The sequence below is a fragment of the Pseudophryne corroboree genome, chromosome 1, assembly GCF_028390025.1.
Source record: "Pseudophryne corroboree isolate aPseCor3 chromosome 1, aPseCor3.hap2, whole genome shotgun sequence".
NCBI classification, from domain to species: domain Eukaryota; kingdom Metazoa; phylum Chordata; class Amphibia; order Anura; family Myobatrachidae; genus Pseudophryne; species Pseudophryne corroboree.
Window position 1 is genome coordinate 1,219,074,723 of NC_086444.1, and position 24,875 is coordinate 1,219,099,597.

General features: G+C 43.8%; 1 protein-coding gene across 1 annotated transcript; it reads right to left on the bottom strand.

Annotated features, from left to right (window-relative positions):
- Positions 1–2,865: 2,865 nt before the first annotated feature.
- Positions 2,866–24,147, bottom strand: LOC135051978 (vomeronasal type-2 receptor 26-like). Its single transcript, XM_063957415.1, has 2 exons — positions 24,021–24,147; positions 2,866–3,770 (listed from the first exon to the last, which is right to left on the bottom strand). The coding sequence occupies exons 1-2, from the start codon at positions 24,145–24,147 to the stop codon at positions 2,866–2,868; spliced, it is 1,032 nt and encodes a 343-aa protein (XP_063813485.1).
- Positions 24,148–24,875: the final 728 nt, after the last annotated feature.

Genomic DNA, 24,875 nt, shown 5'->3' on the forward strand with positions numbered 1-24,875 from the left:
CGTCATGTGCTGTTTGGGGAGGGTTTTTTGGAAGGGCCATCCTGCGTGACACTGCAGTGCCACTCCTAGATGGGCCCGGTGTTTGTGTCGGCCACTAGGGTCGCTTATCTTACTCACACAGTCAGCTACCTCATTGCGCCTCTTTTTTTCTTTGCGTCATGTGCTTTTTGGGTAGGGTTTTTTGGAAGGGCCATCCTGCGTGACACTGCAGTGCCACTCCTAGATGGGCCCGGTGTTTGTGTCGGCCACTAGGGTCGCTTATCTTACTCACACAGTCAGCTACCTCATTGCGCCTCTTTTTTTCTTTGCGTCATGTGCTGTTTGGGGAGGGTTTTTTGGAAGGGCCATCCTGCGTGACACTGCAGTGCCACTCCTAGATGGGCCCGGTGTTTGTGTCGGCCACTAGGGTCGCTTATCTTACTCACACAGTCAGCTACCTCATTGCGCCTCTTTTTTTCTTTGCGTCATGTGCTGTTTGGGGAGGGTTTTTTGGAAGGGCCATCCTGCGTGACACTGCAGTGCCACTCCTAGATGGGCCCGGTGTTTGTGTCGGCCACTAGGGTCGCTTATCTTACTCACACAGTCAGCTACCTCATTGCACCTCTTTTTTTCTTTGCGTCATGTGCTGTTTGGGGAGGGTTTTTTGGAAGGGCCATCCTGCGTGACACTGCAGTGCCACTCCTAGATGGGCCCGGTGTTTGTGTCGGCCACTAGGGTCGCTTATCTTACTCACACAGTCAGCTACCTCATTGCGCCTCTTTTTTCTTTGCGTCATGTGCTGTTTGGGGAGGGTTTTTTGGAAGGGCCATCCTGCGTGACACTGCAGTGCCACTCCTAGATGGGCCCGGTGTTTGTGTCGGCCACTAGGGTCGCTTATCTTACTCACACAGTCAGCTACCTCATTGCGCCTCTTTTTTTCTTTGCGTCATGTGCTGTTTGGGGAGGGTTTTTTGGAAGGGCCATCCTGCGTGACACTGCAGTGCCACTCCTAGATGGGCCCGGTGTTTGTGTCGGCCACTAGGGTCGCTTATCTTACTCACACAGCGACCTCGGTGCAAATTTTAGGACTAAAAATAATATTGTGAGGTGTGAGGTATTCAGAATAGACTGAAAATGAGTGTAAATTATGGTTTTTGGGGTTAATAATACTTTGGGATCAAAATGACCCCCAAATTCTATGATTGAAGCTGTTTTTTAGGGTTTTTTGAAAAAAACACCCGAATCCAAAACACACCCGAATCCGACAAAAAAAATTCGGTGAGGTTTTGCCAAAACGCGGTCGAACCCAAAACACGGCCGCGGAACCGAACCCAAAACCAAAACACAAAACCCGAAAAATTTCCGGCGCTCATCTCTAGTTCGCACTGCAGTCCCACTACACTAATGGTGTAATCGGCTTTGCAACAGGGTGTATATATATATATATATATATATATATATATATACAAAGTTGACGTTCTTCTACAGAGGGGTACAGATCCATCCACTCTCAAGGCGGCACTCCAGGGTCTTAATGAAAGATCAATATATTGTGCAAAAAAAATCAAATCAGTGGCATATTTGTGCCAACGTTTCAGCGCCACGCAGGGCGCTTTTCTCAAGGCTATATGCAAGTGACACAATATATTGATCTTTCATTAAGACCCTGGAGTGCCGCCTGTTCTTTGCATATTGAGAGTGGATGGATCTGTACCCCTCTCTAGAAGAACATCACCTTTGAATATTGGATAGTAGGAAGGCACCTGGGCAGTTGTTTCTATAGAGAAAGTGCCGAACTCACCAGATTTGTATATATATATATATATATATATATATATATATATATATACTGCAGTATCACTGGAATGGACTTATACGCCGCTATCACTGTAATTATATGGCAGGATCACTGGACTTATACGGCAGGATCACTGGATTTATACAGCAGGATCACTGTAATAATACGGCAGGATTACTGGAATTATACGGCAGGATCACTGGAATTATATGTCCAAATCACTGGAAATAAATGGCAAAATCACTGGAATTATATCTGGCTTCCCTGACTCCTGACTCTGTATACTCCAATCACTCCTTATTGCTGCTGCCTGGCTTATAATCTCTCTGACCAAAATGTTTCTTCTTCCTTTATCTGCAATGCCTTGCTTGGGTAAACTCATCACTATCATGTAAAATATTATCATCTAATCTTCTCCCCTCTACAATATATCTCAATCCTTAATGCCTTCCACACTTCTACCTCTTCAACCTTCTCTTCCAATTACTGCTGCCTCTCCTACCAAGTGATTACCTCACCCCCAGTCCCACCACCAGCATTTCCTCTGTGTAGATTCTTCTCACTGGAACTCTTATCCTCTGCCGTCCCTATCAGAGTCTCCATAACATCCCAAAGCTTAAAATATCCCTCTCATATATTGTTAGCACAAATGAATGGGTCCCTCTACCCTCATGTTCTCTCCCTTTCCCCAATCATACTATCTGTTACCCCTACTTCTGAGCAGAAGCTCTGATATTACTGACTCAGACAGGCACTGCACTGTATTGAATCCTGAATCCTGCTACAATATGCTCTGCACTGCTTTGAGTTGTCATGTAGTATGTTCTGTACTGTACTTGTGAAATTTGATTGCTTGTAAAATAGAATGATTTTTAAGAAATAGATTAAAATATCATTATAAAGTTTTAGCCTTGATAATAACTACATTATTTACTGTAATACAGTAAGTCTGAATAATAAACACAAACCCATTAAATATACAAACTTTTAAAATACAGTGTTAAAAAGTACATATGTTATACAATATTGCATTAGCTATAAATAAAATAGATGTGTAAAAATGGTGTTTGTGTTATTCTATACATTGTCTATAATTTTTTTTCTATAATGAGTTTTCTGGCATTCAGTTCAGGTTTCATAAGCAGAATATAGATTTTTGGGAAAAATATACAGCCCAGAACTCCAGCACATGAGGTCAGGATGGCGAATATCTCCACAGCCACTGTGTCTTTCCCTTTGGTGCTCAGATAGGCCGGGATCATTGCAATCCAGACACTGCAGAACACCAGCATGCTGAAGGTGATGTACTTGGCCTCATTAAAGCTGTCTGGTAATGTCCTCACCATGAAAGCCAGAATAAAGCTCACAGCTGCCAGGATCCCCATGTAGCCCAACATAGAGTAAAACCCAATCACTGACCCCTCATTACACTGAATGATGATCATTCCCTGATAGGAGTGATGGTCATACTCCTGATAGGGAGGAGAAACAGACATCCATATAAGACAGATCACAGCTTGGACAGAGGAGCACACAATGACCACATAATTAGATACTTTGAGTGTGATCCACTTCCTCCAGGAGCTGCCAGGTTTGGTGGCTTTGAAAGCAATGCAGACAGTGACTGTCTTGCCCAGTACAGAAGAGACAGCTGTGGAGAAGAAGATCCCAAATGACGTCTGTCTCAGCCTGCAGGTTACATCCACCGGCCGGCCAAGGAACAAGAACACACAGAGGAAGCTCAGCAAGATGGAGACCAGGAGAATGAAGCTTACAGTCCGATTATTGGCTTTCACAATTGGAGTGTCCCAGTAATATATAAAGTTCCCTAATATAAATAATATTATGGCAGAAAAAGATAAAGCTGTTACTGCAAAAATTAATACCACATTGTCCTTTTCATATGACAGAAAGTCGTATGTTTTTGGAATGCATCTACTTTTTCTCTCATCCGGCCACTCTTCATCAGGACATCTATGGCAGGTCTCGCTGTCTGTAAAAATGTAATGGGAAAAAAAAATATTTGTCAGTTGTGTTTCTATATTAAATAAATAAAACCTCCATATTAATTTCATATTTTCATTATTTATTTGTGAAAAGTGTTTGTGGGGCTTTTTTTGTATCAAATATACTCTCTGCTTCATTTATTAGCTAAAACATTGACAAGTTGAAAGAGTTTGTGGAAATATATTAAGTACATAAGATTATAAATCCTGCCAAAATTTATTACAGTATTTCTTGAAATGATTTAATTGAATCACTTAAGACTAGTGTAAATACTGGTTGTTGCAACACCGATAAATGTAGATGATACTAGCCCATACTTCCTTTTATAGTTAAAATTTCATGCCAAATGTGACAAAACGTTTAGATACCAAGAAGGCCTGATTCAGATGCGGTCACAACGTTGATGGTGTCACAACTAAGTGATAGTTGGCAGACTATGCATGTCGGTCACTGCTGCATTAACATTACGACCACCTGTTACAGACAGGGGAAGTTGAAGCCAGGGAAAGCTGTTAGCAATGATGGATGCCACATTAAGATGCCACCACAGGAGGGACTAGCACCTCCAGACCCAGAAAGTGAACCTCAGGCTCTTGCACACTGTGACATTACCTTCCCCCTCTAGGGTCAGCACCAAACACCGCAAAAAAATCTATTTTTTTATTTTTCAAAGAAGCTTAAGAGAATGAATATCTGAGGCTTTGACACAACAACATTCTTTGGGTCTATGGGGGTAATTCAGGCCTGATCATTGCTGTGCAATTTCACACAGCGGGCAATCGGGTCTGAACTGTGCATGCATATGCAATGCGCAGGCGCGTTGGTCCACAGCAAAGGACAGCGATGGGATGGTGCGAGCAAATCGATCGCATGGACGATTGCAAGGTGACTGACAGGAAGAGGCCGTTTGAGGGTGTCAACTGACCATTTTAGATGAGTGTCCATAAAGATGAGGATTCAGGTGTTTGGAGGGAGAGTTTCTGACATCAGCTCCAGCCCCGATCATCATAGCATGTGAGTAAGTCCTGGGCTGTGCAGAGACTGCACAAACTTTTGTTTGTGCAGCTCTCTGGACATGCGATGCGATAATAGACCTGCACAGCAAAATCCCCCTTTCCCTGTTAGATGGCAACTACCTGATCGTGGGGATGCAAAGAAATGGACCCTAGCGATCAGGTCTGTATCAATCCCCTATATCCCTCCCAGTCCACCAGAGTTTGAACTGTGCCTCAAGTAATTCAGGAGTCCAGAATATGTTTTCCTTTGTATTCCTCCTGATGGTCTACGGGAATGGCGGAGGGAGTATTGTACAGAACCGAGTATCAATTAAGGACTTGAGGTTTCAGAAGGAAAACATTGAATATATTTGAAATCTTAAGTGTACCTTAAATATTCAGTCTAAATACATTAGACAAATTGGCTGGGGAATTTTAAATGGACCTATATATTTTGTAGTAAGCTTCACAGTAACCACATTTAACTGTCTGAGTTGAGTTAAAAGCAACATGCTATCACCAGGTAAGATTAGGGAATTTTCTTCCTTTTCTTGTCAGAAAAGAACATGTTTAAAGTAGAGATGAGCGGGTTCGGTTCCTCTGAATCCGAACCCGCCCGAACTTCAGGTTTTTTACACGGGTTCGAGCAGGCTCGGATCTTCCCGCCTTGCTCGGCTAACCTGAGCGCGCCCGAACGTCATCATCACGCTGTCGGATTCTCGCGAGGCTCGGATTCTATCGCAAGACTCGGATTCTATATAAGGAGCCGCGCGTCGCCGCCATTTTCACACGTGCATTGAGAGTCATAGGGAGAGGACGTGGCTGGTGTCCTCTCCGTTTAGAGAAGAGAGAGACACAGTATTTTCGGGGAGCATTATTAGGAGGAGTACTACTGTATACTACCATACTACTTGCTGAAGTGATATTTATAGATTAGATAGTGTGACTGTAAGTGTATTATCTGACTTGTGGGGGAGACACTGACAGTGGGGAGCAGTTAGAGTCTGAGAGCAGGACTCAGGAGTACATATAACGTACAGTGCACACTTTTGCTGCCAGAGTCAGTGCCACACTGCCATTGTTGTGACCACACTGACCACCAGTATAATAATATATTTTGTGATTGTCTGCTTAGGCCTCGGAGTACTAGTTGCAAGTTGCAACGTGACCTGTCCTGAAGTGACCACCAGTTTAATAATCAATCACCACCAGTTTAATATATATATATATATATATATAATTGTATATAATATATATATATAATATTGTATACCACCTACCCGTGGTTTTTTTTTTTTCATTCTTCTTTATACATACTACTATAGTAGCTTACTGTAGCAGTCTGCGGTGCTGTGCTGACCTGACAGTGTCCAGCAGGTCCGTCATCAGTCATTACATAATAAATATATATAGTACCTGTCCGGCTGCAGTACTAGTGATATTATATTGATTTCATCTCATTATCAATAATTTATCATCCAGTCTAGACTCTATATTAGCAGCAGACACAGTACGTTAGTCCACGGCTGTAGCTACCTCTGTGTCGGCACTCGGCAGTCCATCCATAATTGTATACCACCTACCCGTGTTTTTTTTTTTCTTTCTTCTTTGTACATACTACTATAGAGTATAGTAGCTTACTGTAGCAGTCTGCGGTGCTGCTGAGCTGACAGTGTCCAGCAGGTCCGTCATCAGTCATCATTACCTAATAAATATATTATCTACCTGTCCGGCTGCAGTACTAGTGATATTATATATACATACATATATATATATTGATTTCATCTCATTATCAATCATCCAGTCTATATTAGCAGCAGACACAGTACGTTAGTCCACGGCTGTAGCTACCTCTGTGTCGGCACTCAGCAGTCCATCCATAATTGTATACCACCTACCCGTGGTTTTTTTTTTTTCGTTCTTCTTTGTTCATACTACTATAGTATAGTAGCTTACTGTAGCAGTCTGCGGTGCTGCTGAGCTGACAGTGTCCAGCAGGTCCGTCATCAGTCATCATTACCTAATAAATATATTATCTACCTGTCCGGCTGCAGTACTAGTGATATTATATATACATACATATATATATTGATTTCATCTCATTATCAATCATCCAGTCTATATTAGCAGCAGACACAGTACGTTAGTCCACGGCTGTAGCTACCTCTGTGTCGGCACTCGGCAGTCCATCCATAATTGTATACCACCTACCCGTGGTGTTTTTTTTCTTTCTTCTTTGTACATACTACTATAGAGTATAGTAGCTTACTGTAGCAGTCTGCGGTGCTGCTGAGCTGACAGTGTCCAGCAGGTCCGTCATCAGTCATCATTACCTAATAAATATATTATCTACCTGTCCGGCTGCAGTACTAGTGATATTATATATACATACATATATATATTGATTTCATCTCATTATCAATCATCCAGTCTATATTAGCAGCAGACACAGTACGTTAGTCCACGGCTGTAGCTACCTCTGTGTCGGCACTCAGCAGTCCATCCATAATTGTATACCACCTACCCGTGGTTTTTTTTTTTCGTTCTTCTTTGTACATACTACTATAGTATAGTCGCTTACTGTAGCAGTCTGCGGTGCTGCTGAGCTGACAGTGTCCAGCAGGTCCGTCATCAGTCATCATTACCTAATAAATATATTATCTACCTGTCCGGCTGCAGTACTAGTGATATTATATATACATACATATATATATTGATTTCATCTCATTATCAATCATCCAGTCTATATTAGCAGCAGACACAGTACGTTAGTCCACGGCTGTAGCTACCTCTGTGTCGGCACTCGGCAGTCCATCCATAATTGTATACCACCTACCCGTGGTTTTTTTTTTCTTTCTTCTTTGTACATACTACTATAGAGTATAGTAGCTTACTGTAGCAGTCTGCGGTGCTGCTGAGCTGACAGTGTCCAGCAGGTCCGTCATCAGTCATCATTACCTAATAAATATATTATCTACCTGTCCGGCTGCAGTACTAGTGATATTATATATACATACATATATATATTGATTTCATCTCATTATCAATCATCCAGTCTATATTAGCAGCAGACACAGTACGTTAGTCCACGGCTGTAGCTACCTCTGTGTCGGCACTCGGCAGTCCATCCATAAGTATACTAGTATCCATCCATCTCCATTGTTTACCTGAGGTGCCTTTTAGTTGTGCCTATTAAAATATGGAGAACAAAAATGTTGAGGTTCCAAAATTAGGGAAAGATCAAGATCCACTTCCACCTCGTGCTGAAGCTGCTGCCACTAGTCATGGCCGAGACGATGAAATGCCAGCAACGTCGTCTGCCAAGGCCGATGCCCAATGTCATAGTACAGAGCATGTCAAATCCAAAACACCAAATATCAGTAAAAAAAGTCTCCAAAACCTAAAATAAAATTGTCGGAGGAGAAGCGTAAACTTGCCAATATGCCATTTACCACACGGAGTGGCAAGGAACGGCTGAGGCCCTGGCCTATGTTCAAGGCTAGTGGTTCAGCTTCACATGAGGATGGAAGCACTCAGCCTCTCGCTAGAAAACTGAAAAGACTCAAGCTGGCAAAAGCACCGCAAAGAACTGTGCGTTCTTCGAAATCCCAAATCCACAAGGAGAGTCCAATTGTGTCGGTTGCGATGCCTGACCTTCCCAACACTGGACGTGAAGAGCATGCGCCTTCCACCATTTGCACGCCCCCTGCAAGTGCTGGAAGGAGCACCCGCAGTCCAGTTCCTGATAGTCAGATTGAAGATGTCAGTGTTGACACCAGGAAGAGGAGGATATGGGTGTTGCTGGCGCTGGGGAGGAAATTGACCAGGAGGATTCTGATGGTGAGGTGGTTTGTTTAAGTCAGGCACCCGGGGAGACACCTGTTGTCCGTGGGAGGAATATGGCCACTGACATGCCTGGTGAAAATACCAAAAAAATCAGCTCTTTGGTGTGGAAGTATTTCAACAGAAATGCGGACAACAGGTGTCAAGCCGTGTGTTGCCTTTGTCAAGCTGTAATAAGTAGGGGTAAGGATGTTAACCACCTCGGAACATCCTCCCTTATACGTCACCTGCAGCGCATTCATAATAAGTCAGTGACAAGTTCAAAAACTTTGGGTGACAGCGGAAGCAGTCCACTGACCAGTAAATCCCTTCCTCTTGTAACCAAGCTCACGCAAACCACTCCACCAACTCCCTCAGTGTCAATTTCCTCCTTCCCCAGGAATGCCAATAGTCCTGCAGGCCATGTCACTGGCAATTCTGACGATTCCTCTCCTGCCTGGGATTCCTCCGATGCATCCTTGCGTGTAACGCCTACTGCTGCTGGCGCTGCTGTTGTTGCTGCTGGGAGTCGATGGTCATCCCAGAGGGGAAGTCGTAAGACCACTTTTACTACTTCCACCAAGCAATTGACTGTCCAACAGTCCTTTGCGAGGAAGATGAAATATCACAGCAGTCATCCTACTGCAAAGCGGATAACTGAGGCCTTGGCATCCTGGGTGGTGAGAAACGTGGTTCCGGTATCCATCATTACTGCAGAGCCAACTAGAGACTAGTTGGAGGTACTGTGTCCCCGGTACCAAATACCATCTAGGTTCCATTTCTCTAGGCAGGCGATACCGAAAATGTACACAGACCTCAGAAAAAGAGTCACCAGTGTCCTAAAAAATGCAGCTGTACCCAATGTCCACTTAACCACGGACATGTGGACAAGTGGAGCAGGGCAGGGTCAGGACTATATGACTGTGACAGCCCACTGGGTAGATGTATGTTCTCCCGCCGCAAGAACAGCAGCGGCGGCACCAGTAGCAGCATCTCGCAAACGCCAACTCTTTCCTAGGCAGGCTACGCTTTGTATCACCGGTTTCCAGAATACGCACACAGCTGAAAACCTCTTACGGCAACTGAGGAAGATCATCGCAGAATGGCTTACCCCAATTGGACTCTCCTGTGGATTTGTGGCATCGGACAACGCCAGCAATATTGTGTGTGCATTAAATATGGGCAAATTCCAGCACGTCCCATGTTTTGCACATACCTTGAATTTGGTGGTGCAGAATTTTTTAAAAAACGACAGGGGCGTGCAAGAGATGCTGTCGGTGGCCAGAAGAATTGCGGGACACTTTCGGCGTACAGGCACCACGTACAGAAGACTGGAGCACCACCAAAAACTACTGAACCTGCCCTGCCATCATCTGAAGCAAGAAGTGGTAACGAGGTGGAATTCAACCCTCTATATGCTTCAGAGGTTGGAGGAGCAGCAAAAGGCCATTCAAGCCTATACAATTGAGCACGATATAGGAGGTGGAATGCACCTGTCTCAAGCGCAGTGGAGAATGATTTCAACGTTGTGCAAGGTTCTGATGCCCTTTGAACTTGCCACACGTGAAGTCAGTTCAGACACTGCCAGCCTGAGTCAGGTCATTCCCCTCATCAGGCTTTTGCAGAAGAAGCTGGAGACATTGAAGGAGGAGCTAACACGGAGCGATTCCGCTAGGCATGTGGGACTTGTGGATGGAGCCCTTAATTCGCTTAACAAGGATTCACGGGTGGTCAATCTGTTGAAATCAGAGCACTACATTTTGGCCACCATGCTCGATCCTAGATTTAAAGCCTACCTTGGATCTCTCTTTCCGGCAGACACAAGTCTGCTGGGGTTGAAAGACCTGCTGGTGAGAAAATTGTCAAGTCAAGCGGAACGCGACCTGTCAACATCTCCTCCTTCACATTCTCCCGCAACTGGGGGTGCGGGGAAAAGGCTCAGAATTCCGAGCCCACCCGCTGGCGGTGATGCAGGGCAGTCTGGAGCGACTGCTGATGCTGACATCTGGTCCGGACTGAAGGACCTGACAACGATTACGGACATGTCGTCTACTGTCACTGCATATGATTCTCTCAACATTGAAAGAATGGTGGAGGATTATATGAGTGACCGCATCCAAGTAGGCACGTCACACAGTCCGTACTTATACTGGCAGGAAAAAGAGGCAATTTGGAGGCCCTTGCACAAACTGGCTTTATTCTACCTAAGTTGCCCTCCCCCAAGTGTGTACTCCGAAAGAGTGTTTAGTGCCGCCGCTCACCTTGTCAGCAATCGGCGTACGAGGTTACATCCAGAAAATGTGGAGAAGATGATGTTCATTAAAATGAATTATAATCAATTCCTCCGTGGAGACATTGACCAGCAGCAATTGCCTCCACAAAGTACACAGGGAGCTGAGATGGTGGATTCCAGTGGGGACGAATTGATAATCTGTGAGGAGGGGGATGTACACGGTGATATATCGGAGGATGATGATGAGGTGGACATCTTGCCTCTGTAGAGCCAGTTTGTGCAAGGAGAGATTAATTGCTTCTTTTTTGGTGGGGGTTCAAACCAACCCGTCATTTCAGTCACAGTCGTGTGGCAGACCCTGTCACTGAAATGATGGGTTGGTTAAAGTGTGCATGTCCTGTTTATACAACATAAGGGTGGGTGGGAGGGCCCAAGGACAATTCCATCTTGCACCTCTTTTTTCTTTAATTTTTCTTTGCGTCATGTGCTGTTTGGGGAGGGTTTTTTGGAAGGGACATCCTGCGTGACACTGCAGTGCCACTCCTAGATGGGCCCGGTGTTTGTGTCGGCCACTAGGGTCGCTTATCTTACTCACACAGCTACCTCATTGCGCCTCTTTTTTTCTTTGCGTCATGTGCTGTTTGGGGAGGGTTTTTTGGAAGGGACATCCTGCGTGACACTGCAGTGACACTCCTAGATGGGCCCGGTGTTTGTGTCGGCCACTAGGGTCGCTTATCTTACTCACACAGCTACCTCATTGCGCCTCTTTTTTTCTTTGCGTCATGTGCTGTTTGGGGAGGGTTTTTTGGAAGGGACATCCTGCGTGACACTGCAGTGCCACTCCTAGATGGGCCCGGTGTTTGTGTCGGCCACTAGTGTCGCTTATCTTACTCACACAGCTACCTCATTGCGCCTCTTTTTTTCTTTGCGTCATGTGCTGTTTGGGGAGGGTTTTTTGGAAGGGACATCCTGCGTGACACTGCAGTGCCACTCCTAGATGGGCCCGGTGTTTGTGTCGGCCACTAGGGTCGCTTATTTTACTCACACAGCTACCTCATTGCGCCTCTTTTTTTCTTTGCGTCATGTGCTGTTTGGGGAGGGTTTTTTGGATGGGACATCCTGCGTGACACTGCAGTGCCACTCCTAGATGGGCCCGGTGTTTGTGTCGGCCACTAGGGTCGCTTATCTTACTCACACAGCTACCTCATTGCGCCTCTTTTTTTCTTTGCGTCATGTGCTGTTTGGGGAGGGTTTTTTGGAAGGGACATCCTGCGTGACACTGCAGTGACACTCCTAGATGGGCCCGGTGTTTGTGTCGGCCACTAGGTCGCTTATCTTACTCACACAGCTACCTCATTGCGCCTCTTTTTTTCTTTGCGTCATGTGCTGTTTGGGGAGGGTTTTTTGGAAGGGACATCCTGCGTGACACTGCAGTGACACTCCTAGATGGGCCCGGTGTTTGTGTCGGCCACTAGGGTCGCTTAGCTTAGTCATCCTGCGACCTAGGTGCAAATTTTAGGACTAAAAATAATATTGTGAGGTGTGAGGTATTCAGAATAGACTGAAAATGAGTGTAAATTATGGTTTTTGAGGTTAATAATACTTTGGGATCAAAATGACCCCCAAATTCTATGATTTAAGCTGTTTTTTAGTGTTTTTTGAAAAAAACACCCGAATCCAAAACACACCCGAATCCGACAAAAAAAATTCGGTGAGGTTTTGCCAAAACGCGGTCGAACCCAAAACACGGCCGCGGAACCGAACCCAAAACCAAAACACAAAACCCGAAAAATTTCCGGCGCTCATCTCTAGTTTAAAGCAGAAACTTTGTCCATCTTCTTTTTCACTTCATTTCAGATCTTGATAAGTTGTTAAACTGTACCTCAAACTGTTGGTAGGGATACTGATCTGCATGCTGGCAGCTCAGGTAAAACAGGATGGAATCCATACTGGATTAAGAATGGAGAGTGCCATGAGGCTTCGTGATAGAGATTATTATGAGAGAATTTGGCTCAATCATCCTGGCTGGCAGAAAATTAAACTCTAATAAACTTCTACAGGTTCACTCACTCAGATTGCCAATTGCTCTGAGGATTATAAGCCTAGGAGAAACTTTTATTAATGTTAAAACACACAGTGCTCAACAGAATTTTTACCCCTCAGTCTGAAACGTTGTACTTTGGAAACCCATGCAGTGTGAAGATCTCTCTACTTAATACTTCTGCCATCTTTGGGGCTGAGGTTATTGGAGTATTGAGTCCTTGGATGATTGGGCACTGGTAATGGATGTAATGAACCCAATGGTGAATGAGGTAAAATCTTGGTATGAACAAAGATAGGACAGGCTGCCACAAAATTCTTCACATCTCAATGAACAGTCAGCTACAAATACCCTCTGGGAAGTAATTTCAAAGTTTTCTTTAACCCTGCATGACCAGAGAAGTATGATGAATATGCACACTGGTGCAACTTTGCACATAGTTCTGGTGCCACAAATATGTTTTCTGGAGGAATCTAAACTTTGGTTACAGACACAAAACAAATAGGATTCAGTATTGGTCTGTTTTCATAAGTTTCTTCTTTCTCAAAGGAAATGAATGCACAAGACAATGTATAAGCCTTGATGTTCTTCTTTTCTGGGCAGAATGTGATGACTAGATTGAATCGATTGAAGAACAATAACCATTTGGTCTGGCCATAATTTAAGCAATGAGGTTTTTGTTATCAGTGTAAACCATCACAGGGAATTTACCTCCTTCTAACAAATGAAAGAAAATGGTGTTGGGGACCGCACAAGTACAGTATTTAAACAGATAAATGACCTCTGAAAAACTGAATTATTCCTGAATTGCTTCACAGTGCAGCAAACTTATGTAATTGGAAAAATTATAGTCCCTGTACATGTTCTTATTGCTTTCAGTGGTGCTCCCTTGAGTCAAAATATAGTTAGCAGAAAAATAACCAAACAGAAAGGTGTTTGGAAAGTAGACTCTTTTTTGGGAGCACTCTAATTCAGAGGTTTACGATTATAACATCACTGGTAAAATTGATTTAATTAGATAGTATTTTCAAGTTGAATTTAAGGAGTACAAATATAGAGTGAATTTGCCTCGCGAACATATGAACATAAATATTAAACATAAGTGATCAAAATGTCACAATTTACTAATTGCCGGAGATTAATGGCTGTGGTGCAAAGAATATTATGACATTGCATGATATTTCTCGTATAGAGTATGACCATCATTTGTTCTGCATATATCCATTATGGATCATTTGGGTCGCAGAGAATTAAATCATTGGTCATGTAAAAAAGTATAATGGATATATGCAGGTCCGTCATCAGTCATTACATAATAAATATATATAGTACCTGTCCGGCTGCAGTACTAGTGATATTATATTGATTTCATCTCATTATCAATAATTTATCATCCAGTCTAGACTCTATATTAGCAGCAGACACAGTACGTTAGTCCACGGCTGTAGCTACCTCTGTGTCGGCACTCGGCAGTCCATCCATAATTGTATACCACCTACCCGTGTTTTTTTTTTTCTTTCTTCTTTGTACATACTACTATAGAGTATAGTAGCTTACTGTAGCAGTCTGCGGTGCTGCTGAGCTGACAGTGTCCAGCAGGTCCGTCATCAGTCATCATTACCTAATAAATATATTATCTACCTGTCCGGCTGCAGTACTAGTGATATTATATATACATACATATATATATATTGATTTCATCTCATTATCAATCATCCAGTCTATATTAGCAGCAGACACAGTACGTTAGTCCACGGCTGTAGCTACCTCTGTGTCGGCACTCAGCAGTCCATCCATAATTGTATACCACCTACCCGTGGTTTTTTTTTTTTCGTTCTTCTTTGTTCATACTACTATAGTATAGTAGCTTACTGTAGCAGTCTGCGGTGCTGCTGAGCTGACAGTGTCCAGCAGGTCCGTCATCAGTCATCATTACCTAATAAATATATTATCTACCTGTCCGGCTGCAGTACTAGTGATATTATATATACATACATATATATATTGATTTCATCTCATTATCAATCATCCAGTCTATATTAGCAGCAGACACAGTACGTTAGTCCACGGCTGTAGCTACCTCTGTGTCGGCACTCGGCAGTCCATCCATAATTGTATACCACCTACCCGTGGTGTTTTTTTTCTTTCTTCTTTGTACATACTACTATAGAGTATAGTAGCTTACTGTAGCAGTCTGCGGTGCTGCTGAGCTGACAGTGTCCAGCAGGTCCGTCATCAGTCATCATTACCTAATAAATATATTATCTACCTGTCCGGCTGCAGTACTAGTGATATTATATATACATACATATATATATTGATTTCATCTCATTATCAATCATCCAGTCTATATTAGCAGCAGACACAGTACGTTAGTCCACGGCTGTAGCTACCTCTGTGTCGGCACTCGGCAGTCCATCCATAATTGTATACCACCTACCCGTGGTTTTTTTTTTCTTTCTTCTTTGTACATACTACTATAGAGTATAGTAGCTTACTGTAGCAGTCTGCGGTGCTGCTGAGCTGACAGTGTCCAGCAGGTCCGTCATCAGTCATCATTACCTAATAAATATATTATCTACCTGTCCGGCTGCAGTACTAGTGATATTATATATACATACATATATATATTGATTTCATCTCATTATCAATCATCCAGTCTATATTAGCAGCAGACACAGTACGTTAGTCCACGGCTGTAGCTACCTCTGTGTCGGCACTCGGCAGTCCATCCATAAGTATACTAGTATCCATCCATCTCCATTGTTTACCTGAGGTGCCTTTTAGTTGTGCCTATTAAAATATGGAGAACAAAAATGTTGAGGTTCCAAAATTAGGGAAAGATCAAGATCCACTTCCACCTCGTGCTGAAGCTGCTGCCACTAGTCATGGCCGAGACGATGAAATGCCAGCAACGTCGTCTGCCAAGGCCGATGCCCAATGTCATAGTACAGAGCATGTCAAATCCAAAACACCAAATATCAGTAAAAAAAGGCTCCAAAACCTAAAATAAAATTGTCGGAGGAGAAGCGTAAACTTGCCAATATGCCATTTACCACACGGAGTGGCAAGGAACGGCTGAGGCCCTGGCCTATGTTCAAGGCTAGTGGTTCAGCTTCACATGAGGATGGAAGCACTCAGCCTCTCGCTAGAAAACTGAAAAGACTCAAGCTGGCAAAAGCACCGCAAAGAACTGTGCGTTCTTCGAAATCCCAAATCCACAAGGAGAGTCCAATTGTGTCGGTTGCGATGCCTGACCTTCCCAACACTGGACGTGAAGAGCATGCGCCTTCCACCATTTGCACGCCCCCTGCAAGTGCTGGAAGGAGCACCCGCAGTCCAGTTCCTGATAGTCAGATTGAAGATGTCAGTGTTGACACCAGGAAGAGGAGGATATGGGTGTTGCTGGCGCTGGGGAGGAAATTGACCAGGAGGATTCTGATGGTGAGGTGGTTTGTTTAAGTCAGGCACCCGGGGAGACACCTGTTGTCCGTGGGAGGAATATGGCCACTGACATGCCTGGTGAAAATACCAAAAAAATCAGCTCTTTGGTGTGGAAGTATTTCAACAGAAATGCGGACAACAGGTGTCAAGCCGTGTGTTGCCTTTGTCAAGCTGTAATAAGTAGGGGTAAGGATGTTAACCACCTCGGAACATCCTCCCTTATACGTCACCTGCAGCGCATTCATAATAAGTCAGTGACAAGTTCAAAAACTTTGGGTGACAGCGGAAGCAGTCCACTGACCAGTAAATCCCTTCCTCTTGTAACCAAGCTCACGCAAACCACTCCACCAACTCCCTCAGTGTCAATTTCCTCCTTCCCCAGGAATGCCAATAGTCCTGCAGGCCATGTCACTGGCAATTCTGACGATTCCTCTCCTGCCTGGGATTCCTCCGATGCATCCTTGCGTGTAACGCCTACTGCTGCTGGCGCTGCTGTTGTTGCTGCTGGGAGTCGATGGTCATCCCAGAGGGGAAGTCGTAAGACCACTTTTACTACTTCCACCAAGCAATTGACTGTCCAACAGTCCTTTGCGAGGAAGATGAAATATCACAGCAGTCATCCTACTGCAAAGCGGATAACTGAGGCCTTGGCATCCTGGGTGGTGAGAAACGTGGTTCCGGTATCCATCATTACTGCAGAGCCAACTAGAGACTTGTTGGAGGTACTGTGTCCCCGGTACCAAATACCATCTAGGTTCCATTTCTCTAGGCAGGCGATACCGAAAATGTACACAGACCTCAGAAAAAGAGTCACCAGTGTCCTAAAAAATGCAGCTGTACCCAATGTCCACTTAACCACGGACATGTGGACAAGTGGAGCAGGGCAGGGTCAGGACTATATGACTGTGACAGCCCACTGGGTAGATGTATGTTCTCCCGCCGCAAGAACAGCAGCGGCGGCACCAGTAGCAGCATCTTGCAAACGCCAACTCTTTCCTAGGCAGGCTACGCTTTGTATCACCGGTTTCCAGAATACGCACACAGCTGAAAACCTCTTACGGCAACTGAGGAAGATCATCGCAGAATGGCTTACCCCAATTGGACTCTCCTGTGGATTTGTGGCATCGGACAACGCCAGCAATATTGTGTGTGCATTAAATATGGGCAAATTCCAGCACGTCCCATGTTTTGCACATACCTTGAATTTGGTGGTGCAGAATTTTTAAAAAAACGACAGGGGCGTGCAAGAGATGCTGTCGGTGGCCAGAAGAATTGCGGGACACTTTCGGCGTACAGGCACCACGTACAGAAGACTGGAGCACCACCAAAAACTACTGAACCTGCCCTGCCATCATCTGAAGCAAGAAGTGGTAACGAGGTGGAATTCAACCCTCTATATGCTTCAGAGGTTGGAGGAGCAGCAAAAGGCCATTCAAGCCTATACAATTGAGCACGATATAGGAGGTGGAATGCACCTGTCTCAAGCGCAGTGGAGAATGATTTCAACGTTGTGCAAGGTTCTGATGCCCTTTGAACTTGCCACACGTGAAGTCAGTTCAGACACTGCCAGCCTGAGTCAGGTCATTCCCCTCATCAGGCTTTTGCAGAAGAAGCTGGAGACATTGAAGGAGGAGCTAACACGGAGCGATTCCGCTAGGCATGTGGGACTTGTGGATGGAGCCCTTAATTCGCTTAACAAGGATTCACGGGTGGTCAATCTGTTGAAATCAGAGCACTACATTTTGGCCACCATGCTCGATCCTAGATTTAAAGCCTACCTTGGATCTCTCTTTCCGGCAGACACAAGTCTGCTGGGGTTGAAAGACCTGCTGGTGAGAAAATTGTCAAGTCAAGCGGAACGCGACCTGTCAACATCTCCTCCTTCACATTCTCCCGCAACTGGGGGTGCGGGGAAAAGGCTCAGAATTCCGAGCCCACCCGCTGGCGGTGATGCAGGGCAGTCTGGAGCGACTGCTGATGCTGACATCTGGTCCGGACTGAAGGACCTGACAACGATTACGGACATGTCGTCTACTGTCACTGCATATGATTCTCTCAACATTGAAAGAATGGTGGAGGATTATATGAGTGACCGCATCCAAGTAGGCACGTCACACAGTCCGTACTTATACTGGCAGGAAAAAGGCAATTTGGAGGCCCTTGCACAAACTGGCTTTATTCTACCTAAGTTGCCCTCCCCCAAGTGTGTACTCCGAAAGAGTGTTTAGTGCCGCCGCTCACCTTGTCAGCAATCGGCGTACGAGGTTACATCCAGAAAATGTGGAGAAGATGATGTTCATTAAAATTAATTATAATCAATTCCTCCGTGGAGACATTGACCAGCAGCAATTGCCTCCACAAAGTACACAGGGAGCTGAGATGGTGGATTCCAGTGGGGACGAATTGATAATCTGTGAGGAGGGGGATGTACACGGTGATATATCGGAGGATGATGATGAGGTGGACATCTTGCCTCTGTAGAGCCAGTTTGTGCAAGGAGAGATTAATTGCTTCTTTTTTGGTGGGGGTTCAAACCAACCCGTCATTTCAGTCACAGTCGTGTGGCAGACCCTGTCACTGAAATGATGGGTTGGTTAAAGTGTGCATGTCCTGTTTATACAACATAAGGGTGGGTGGGAGGGCCCAAGGACAATTCCATCTTGCACCTCTTTTTTCTTTAATTTTTCTTTGCGTCATGTGCTGTTTGGGGAGGGTTTTTTGGAAGGGACATCCTGCGTGACACTGCAGTGCCACTCCTAGATGGGCCCGGTGTTTGTGTCGGCCACTAGGGTCGCTTATCTTACTCACACAGCTACCTCATTGCGCCTCTTTTTTTCTTTGCGTCATGTGCTGTTTGGGGAGGGTTTTTTGGAAGGGACATCCTGCGTGACACTGCAGTGACACTCCTAGATGGGCCCGGTGTTTGTGTCGGCCACTAGGGTCGCTTATCTTACTCACACAGCTACCTCATTGCGCCTCTTTTTTTCTTTGCGTCATGTGCTGTTTGGGGAGGGTTTTTTGGAAGGGACATCCTGCGTGACACTGCAGTGCCACTCCTAGATGGGCCCGGTGTTTGTGTCGGCCACTAGTGTCGCTTATCTTACTCACACAGCTACCTCATTGCGCCTCTTTTTTTCTTTGCGTCATGTGCTGTTTGGGGAGGGTTTTTTGGAAGGGACATCCTGCGTGACACTGCAGTGCCACTCCTAGATGGGCCCGGTGTTTGTGTCGGCCACTAGGGTCGCTTATTTTACTCACACAGCTACCTCATTGCGCCTCTTTTTTTCTTTGCGTCATGTGCTGTTTGGGGAGGGTTTTTTGGATGGGACATCCTGCGTGACACTGCAGTGCCACTCCTAGATGGGCCCGGTGTTTGTGTCGGCCACTAGGGTCGCTTATCTTACTCACACAGCTACCTCATTGCGCCTCTTTTTTTCTTTGCGTCATGTGCTGTTTGGGGAGGGTTTTTTGGAAGGGACATCCTGCGTGACACTGCAGTGACACTCCTAGATGGGCCCGGTGTTTGTGTCGGCCACTAGGTCGCTTATCTTACTCACACAGCTACCTCATTGCGCCTCTTTTTTTCTTTGCGTCATGTGCTGTTTGGGGAGGGTTTTTTGGAAGGGACATCCTGCGTGACACTGCAGTGACACTCCTAGATGGGCCCGGTGTTTGTGTCGGCCACTAGGGTCGCTTAGCTTAGTCATCCAGCGACCTAGGTGCAAATTTTAGGACTAAAAATAATATTGTGAGGTGTGAGGTATTCAGAATAGACTGAAAATGAGTGTAAATTATGGTTTTTGAGGTTAATAATACTTTGGGATCAAAATGACCCCCAAATTCTATGATTTAAGCTGTTTTTTAGTGTTTTTTGAAAAAAACACCCGAATCCAAAACACACCCGAATCCGACAAAAAAAATTCGGTGAGGTTTTGCCAAAACGCGGTCGAACCCAAAACACGGCCGCGGAACCGAACCCAAAACCAAAACACAAAACCCGAAAAATTTCCGGCGCTCATCTCTAGTTTAAAGCAGAAACTTTGTCCATCTTCTTTTTCACTTCATTTCAGATCTTGATAAGTTGTTAAACTGTACCTCAAACTGTTGGTAGGGATACTGATCTGCATGCTGGCAGCTCAGGTAAAACAGGATGGAATCCATACTGGATTAAGAATGGAGAGTGCCATGAGGCTTCGTGATAGAGATTATTATGAGAGAATTTGGCTCAATCATCCTGGCTGGCAGAAAATTAAACTCTAATAAACTTCTACAGGTTCACTCACTCAGATTGCCAATTGCTCTGAGGATTATAAGCCTAGGAGAAACTTTTATTAATGTTAAAACACACAGTGCTCAACAGAATTTTTACCCCTCAGTCTGAAACGTTGTACTTTGGAAACCCATGCAGTGTGAAGATCTCTCTACTTAATACTTCTGCCATCTTTGGGGCTGAGGTTATTGGAGTATTGAGTCCTTGGATGATTGGGCACTGGTAATGGATGTAATGAACCCAATGGTGAATGAGGTAAAATCTTGGTATGAACAAAGATAGGACAGGCTGCCACAAAATTCTTCACATCTCAATGAACAGTCAGCTACAAATACCCTCTGGGAAGTAATTTCAAAGTTTTCTTTAACCCTGCATGACCAGAGAAGTATGATGAATATGCACACTGGTGCAACTTTGCACATAGTTCTGGTGCCACAAATATGTTTTCTGGAGGAATCTAAACTTTGGTTACAGACACAAAACAAATAGGATTCAGTATTGGTCTGTTTTCATAAGTTTCTTCTTTCTCAAAGGAAATGAATGCACAAGACAATGTATAAGCCTTGATGTTCTTCTTTTCTGGGCAGAATGTGATGACTAGATTGAATCGATTGAAGAACAATAACCATTTGGTCTGGCCATAATTTAAGCAATGAGGTTTTTGTTATCAGTGTAAACCATCACAGGGAATTTACCTCCTTCTAACAAATGAAAGAAAATGGTGTTGGGGACCGCACAAGTACAGTATTTAAACAGATAAATGACCTCTGAAAAACTGAATTATTCCTGAATTGCTTCACAGTGCAGCAAACTTATGTAATTGGAAAAATTATAGTCCCTGTACATGTTCTTATTGCTTTCAGTGGTGCTCCCTTGAGTCAAAATATAGTTAGCAGAAAAATAACCAAACAGAAAGGTGTTTGGAAAGTAGACTCTTTTTTGGGAGCACTCTAATTCAGAGGTTTACGATTATAACATCACTGGTAAAATTGATTTAATTAGATAGTATTTTCAAGTTGAATTTAAGGAGTACAAATATAGAGTGAATTTGCCTCGCGAACATATGAACATAAATATTAAACATAAGTGATCAAAATGTCACAATTTACTAATTGCCGGAGATTAATGGCTGTGGTGCAAAGAATATTATGACATTGCATGATATTTCTCGTATAGAGTATGACCATCATTTGTTCTGCATATATCCATTATGGATCATTTGGGTCGCAGAGAATTAAATCATTGGTCATGTAAAAAAGTATAATGGATATATGCAGAACAAATGATGGTCATACTCTATACGAGAAATATCATGCAATGTCATAATATTCTTTGCACCACAGCCATTAATCTCCGGCAATTAGTAAATTGTGACATTTTGATCACTTATGTTTAATATTTATGCTCATATGTTCGCGAGGCAAATTCACTCTATATTTGTACTCCTTAAATTCAACTTGAAAATACTATCTAATTAAATCGATTTTACCAGTGATGTTATAATCTTAAACCTCTGAATTAGAGTGCTCCCAAAAAAGAGTCTACTTTCCAAACACCTTTCTGTTTGGTTATTTTTCTGCCTCCTTCTAACAAAGCCAATTTGGTACCCAATAGCTCTTTGTCAACCATAACGTTTTTCTCAGGAGGCAAAAACTTGTGTCAGTAGAAACCACATGAATAACACTTCCCTTTGGCATGTTTCTTCTTCAACACCGACTATAAATGTAATCATGTCCAAAAAGAAAGATTGGTCTGGATTGGGGTGCCTGTGTATGGGCGCTGAAGTTAAAGAAACACTGTTTTAAGTGTGAGAATGCTTGTTCTGCTTCAGGAGGCCAACCTCTGGTATCTTGACCTTTCCATATGAGTGCAGTGATTGCTGTCACTACTAACAAGTAATTTCTTATGAATTGCAGAATCCTTGGAAGCATTTTATTTCTTTCAGTCCAACTGGGTGAGGCCAGTAAGCCATGGCAGAAAGTTTTTCCAGATCCATCTGCAGACTAGATCCAGATACAGTGTATCCCAGGAATGCAATATCTTGCTGCTTGAATAAGTACTTTTACAATTTACAATACAATTGCTGTTCTCAGAGTTTGGACAAGACTTTGCATATATGCTCATGGTCACTTGCTATATCTTGGGAAAATATAAGGATATCAGATTGAAAATCTATGGCTAGACCTTAAAAGAGCAGTGCGTCACAGACAGCCCAGGAATGTCAAAGAACTGGAAGACTTTTATAAGGAAGAATGGGCGATGATACCTCAAACAAGAATTGAAAGACTCTTGGCTGGCTCCAAAAAGCGTTTACAAGCTGTGATACTTGCCAAAGGGGGCAGTACAAGGTATTAACTCTGCAGGGTGAGCAAACTTTTGCAGATGCCATTTTTTGTTTTCTGCTCTTTTGAAAGTGTAAATGATGGAATTAAAATCAACTTTTTTTTTGACAAGTTATAAGAATGTCTAATCTGTAATTTGATGCCTTTTGGAGATTTTTCCATCTTTCCTTGGCTTCTTTTTGCATATTAAAATGAATTTTTGCCTGGGGCGCCCAAACTTTCAATCCCCACTGTATATATATTATTGTTTACTATTTAAATACCTGTGCTTTGCTAAGAATTTTAGGCTCTGTGTACATGCAGTTCTACAGGTGCACAGGGTTTGTAATTAGAATTAGCACTCTGAGCCTTGCTTTGTTGATTGTTTAGTGTGGCTGTTATAAACCAGTTCTCCCATGCTGGTGATATACTATTTTCCTGTCTGGACTATCTGCATTGCCTGGTGTCTTAGTCCAAGCTCCTGTTCATGCTGAGAAACCTGGTCTGCTGGGTCATGTTATCCAGCAACTCCTGTTAATGCCAGCTTGTGTTTCATGGTCTACCTTCGCTAAGTATTATGGACTTTCACTGTGCCCTGTGGATTTTCTCTGCATTCATTACCTATGTTTACATATTACTGTGGAATTCATCTATGCCTGCATGCATTTCTGATTTATTGTGCAAGTCCTGCAATCTGAGTTCTGTGGATTATAACTTGGGATTCTTGTTCAACTATGTCATTACTCTGCTGCAAGTCTCATTCTGGGCAACCATTTACTCTCTGCTCATGTTGTACGTTGGATTGTAACTGTGATTTTCCTGCTATACATTATCATACCACGGCTTCAATAAAGTACTAAGTATTCCTGTACTTCTGTGGACATTCATTGCCTGCAGCAGTGATTGTGATACATTCTGGTCCTGTATTCAAGCCCTGGCTCATAGCTGTGTATCTACTCATATGCTGTTCATCACCAGTGTTAAAGTATGGTACTGCACATTCCATTCTTATAGGGAGAGTCCATAATATGCTAAACATTACAATCTGCTTCAGTATTCCACAGTCAAGTCTGGTTAACCATTTCTGTGCCATTCTGCATCTGCCTGCACCTCCAGTGTTAATCCTCTTCTTGTAATACACCAGCCAAACATTAGATGCAGGTGAATTGTAACAACAGGTTGTGCCTGGGATATCCTGATTTAAGTGTACACTCTGGCTGGCATTTTTATGCCACATCCTGAATCTCCGGTTTCACTGTGCTGCTTTCCATTAAAGGCTGAAGGACCTATTCAGAGGCAACTGTAGATGCATATTCGAATGCAGCGGATATGTAGAAAAAATGGTTTTGCTGTAACGTCTGTGATCTGTACAGACACCAACTGAAGGACCTCTGGATAAATCTATGGGTGCTGAGAGTGCCTTCTCAAATAAGCAGCCAGATACTTTATAACTGCATATGAAGATGTAGATGCAGGCTGAAACATGCAGCTCAAATGGTCACAACATGCCTCTGTTTAACTTGCCACCCCCACTATCTCCCACAAAATTCACCGACTGTCAATAATCTGCAAAGTGTGACTCAAATGCTTGCTCAACACAACAGTAATCACTCAACTGTGCAACAGCGGCATTGCAAAAAGTTAATTATTGTAAGTAAAGCTGTGCTTATTTTGAAGACAGCAGTGTATGATATATATGTTTGTTGTGAGAGGCAGAGAGGTTCCTGCATTAGGAGGAGGTGCAGGCCCTGACATGCCACAGGGAGCATTATGGGGTTGCTCCAAGGTAGGTAGCTCTTAGCTTAGACATATTGTAGTAAGGAGACATTATCATGTGGCTCCTTGCTGGTTAATCTTAGACCCAGATTGGGGTAATGGAGGTGTGAGGTGTGGTGCCTCTGGACTGGCTGAGCTGGATGGCCTTAGTGTGGCATACCTCTACATTCTATTAACACTTTTCACTTA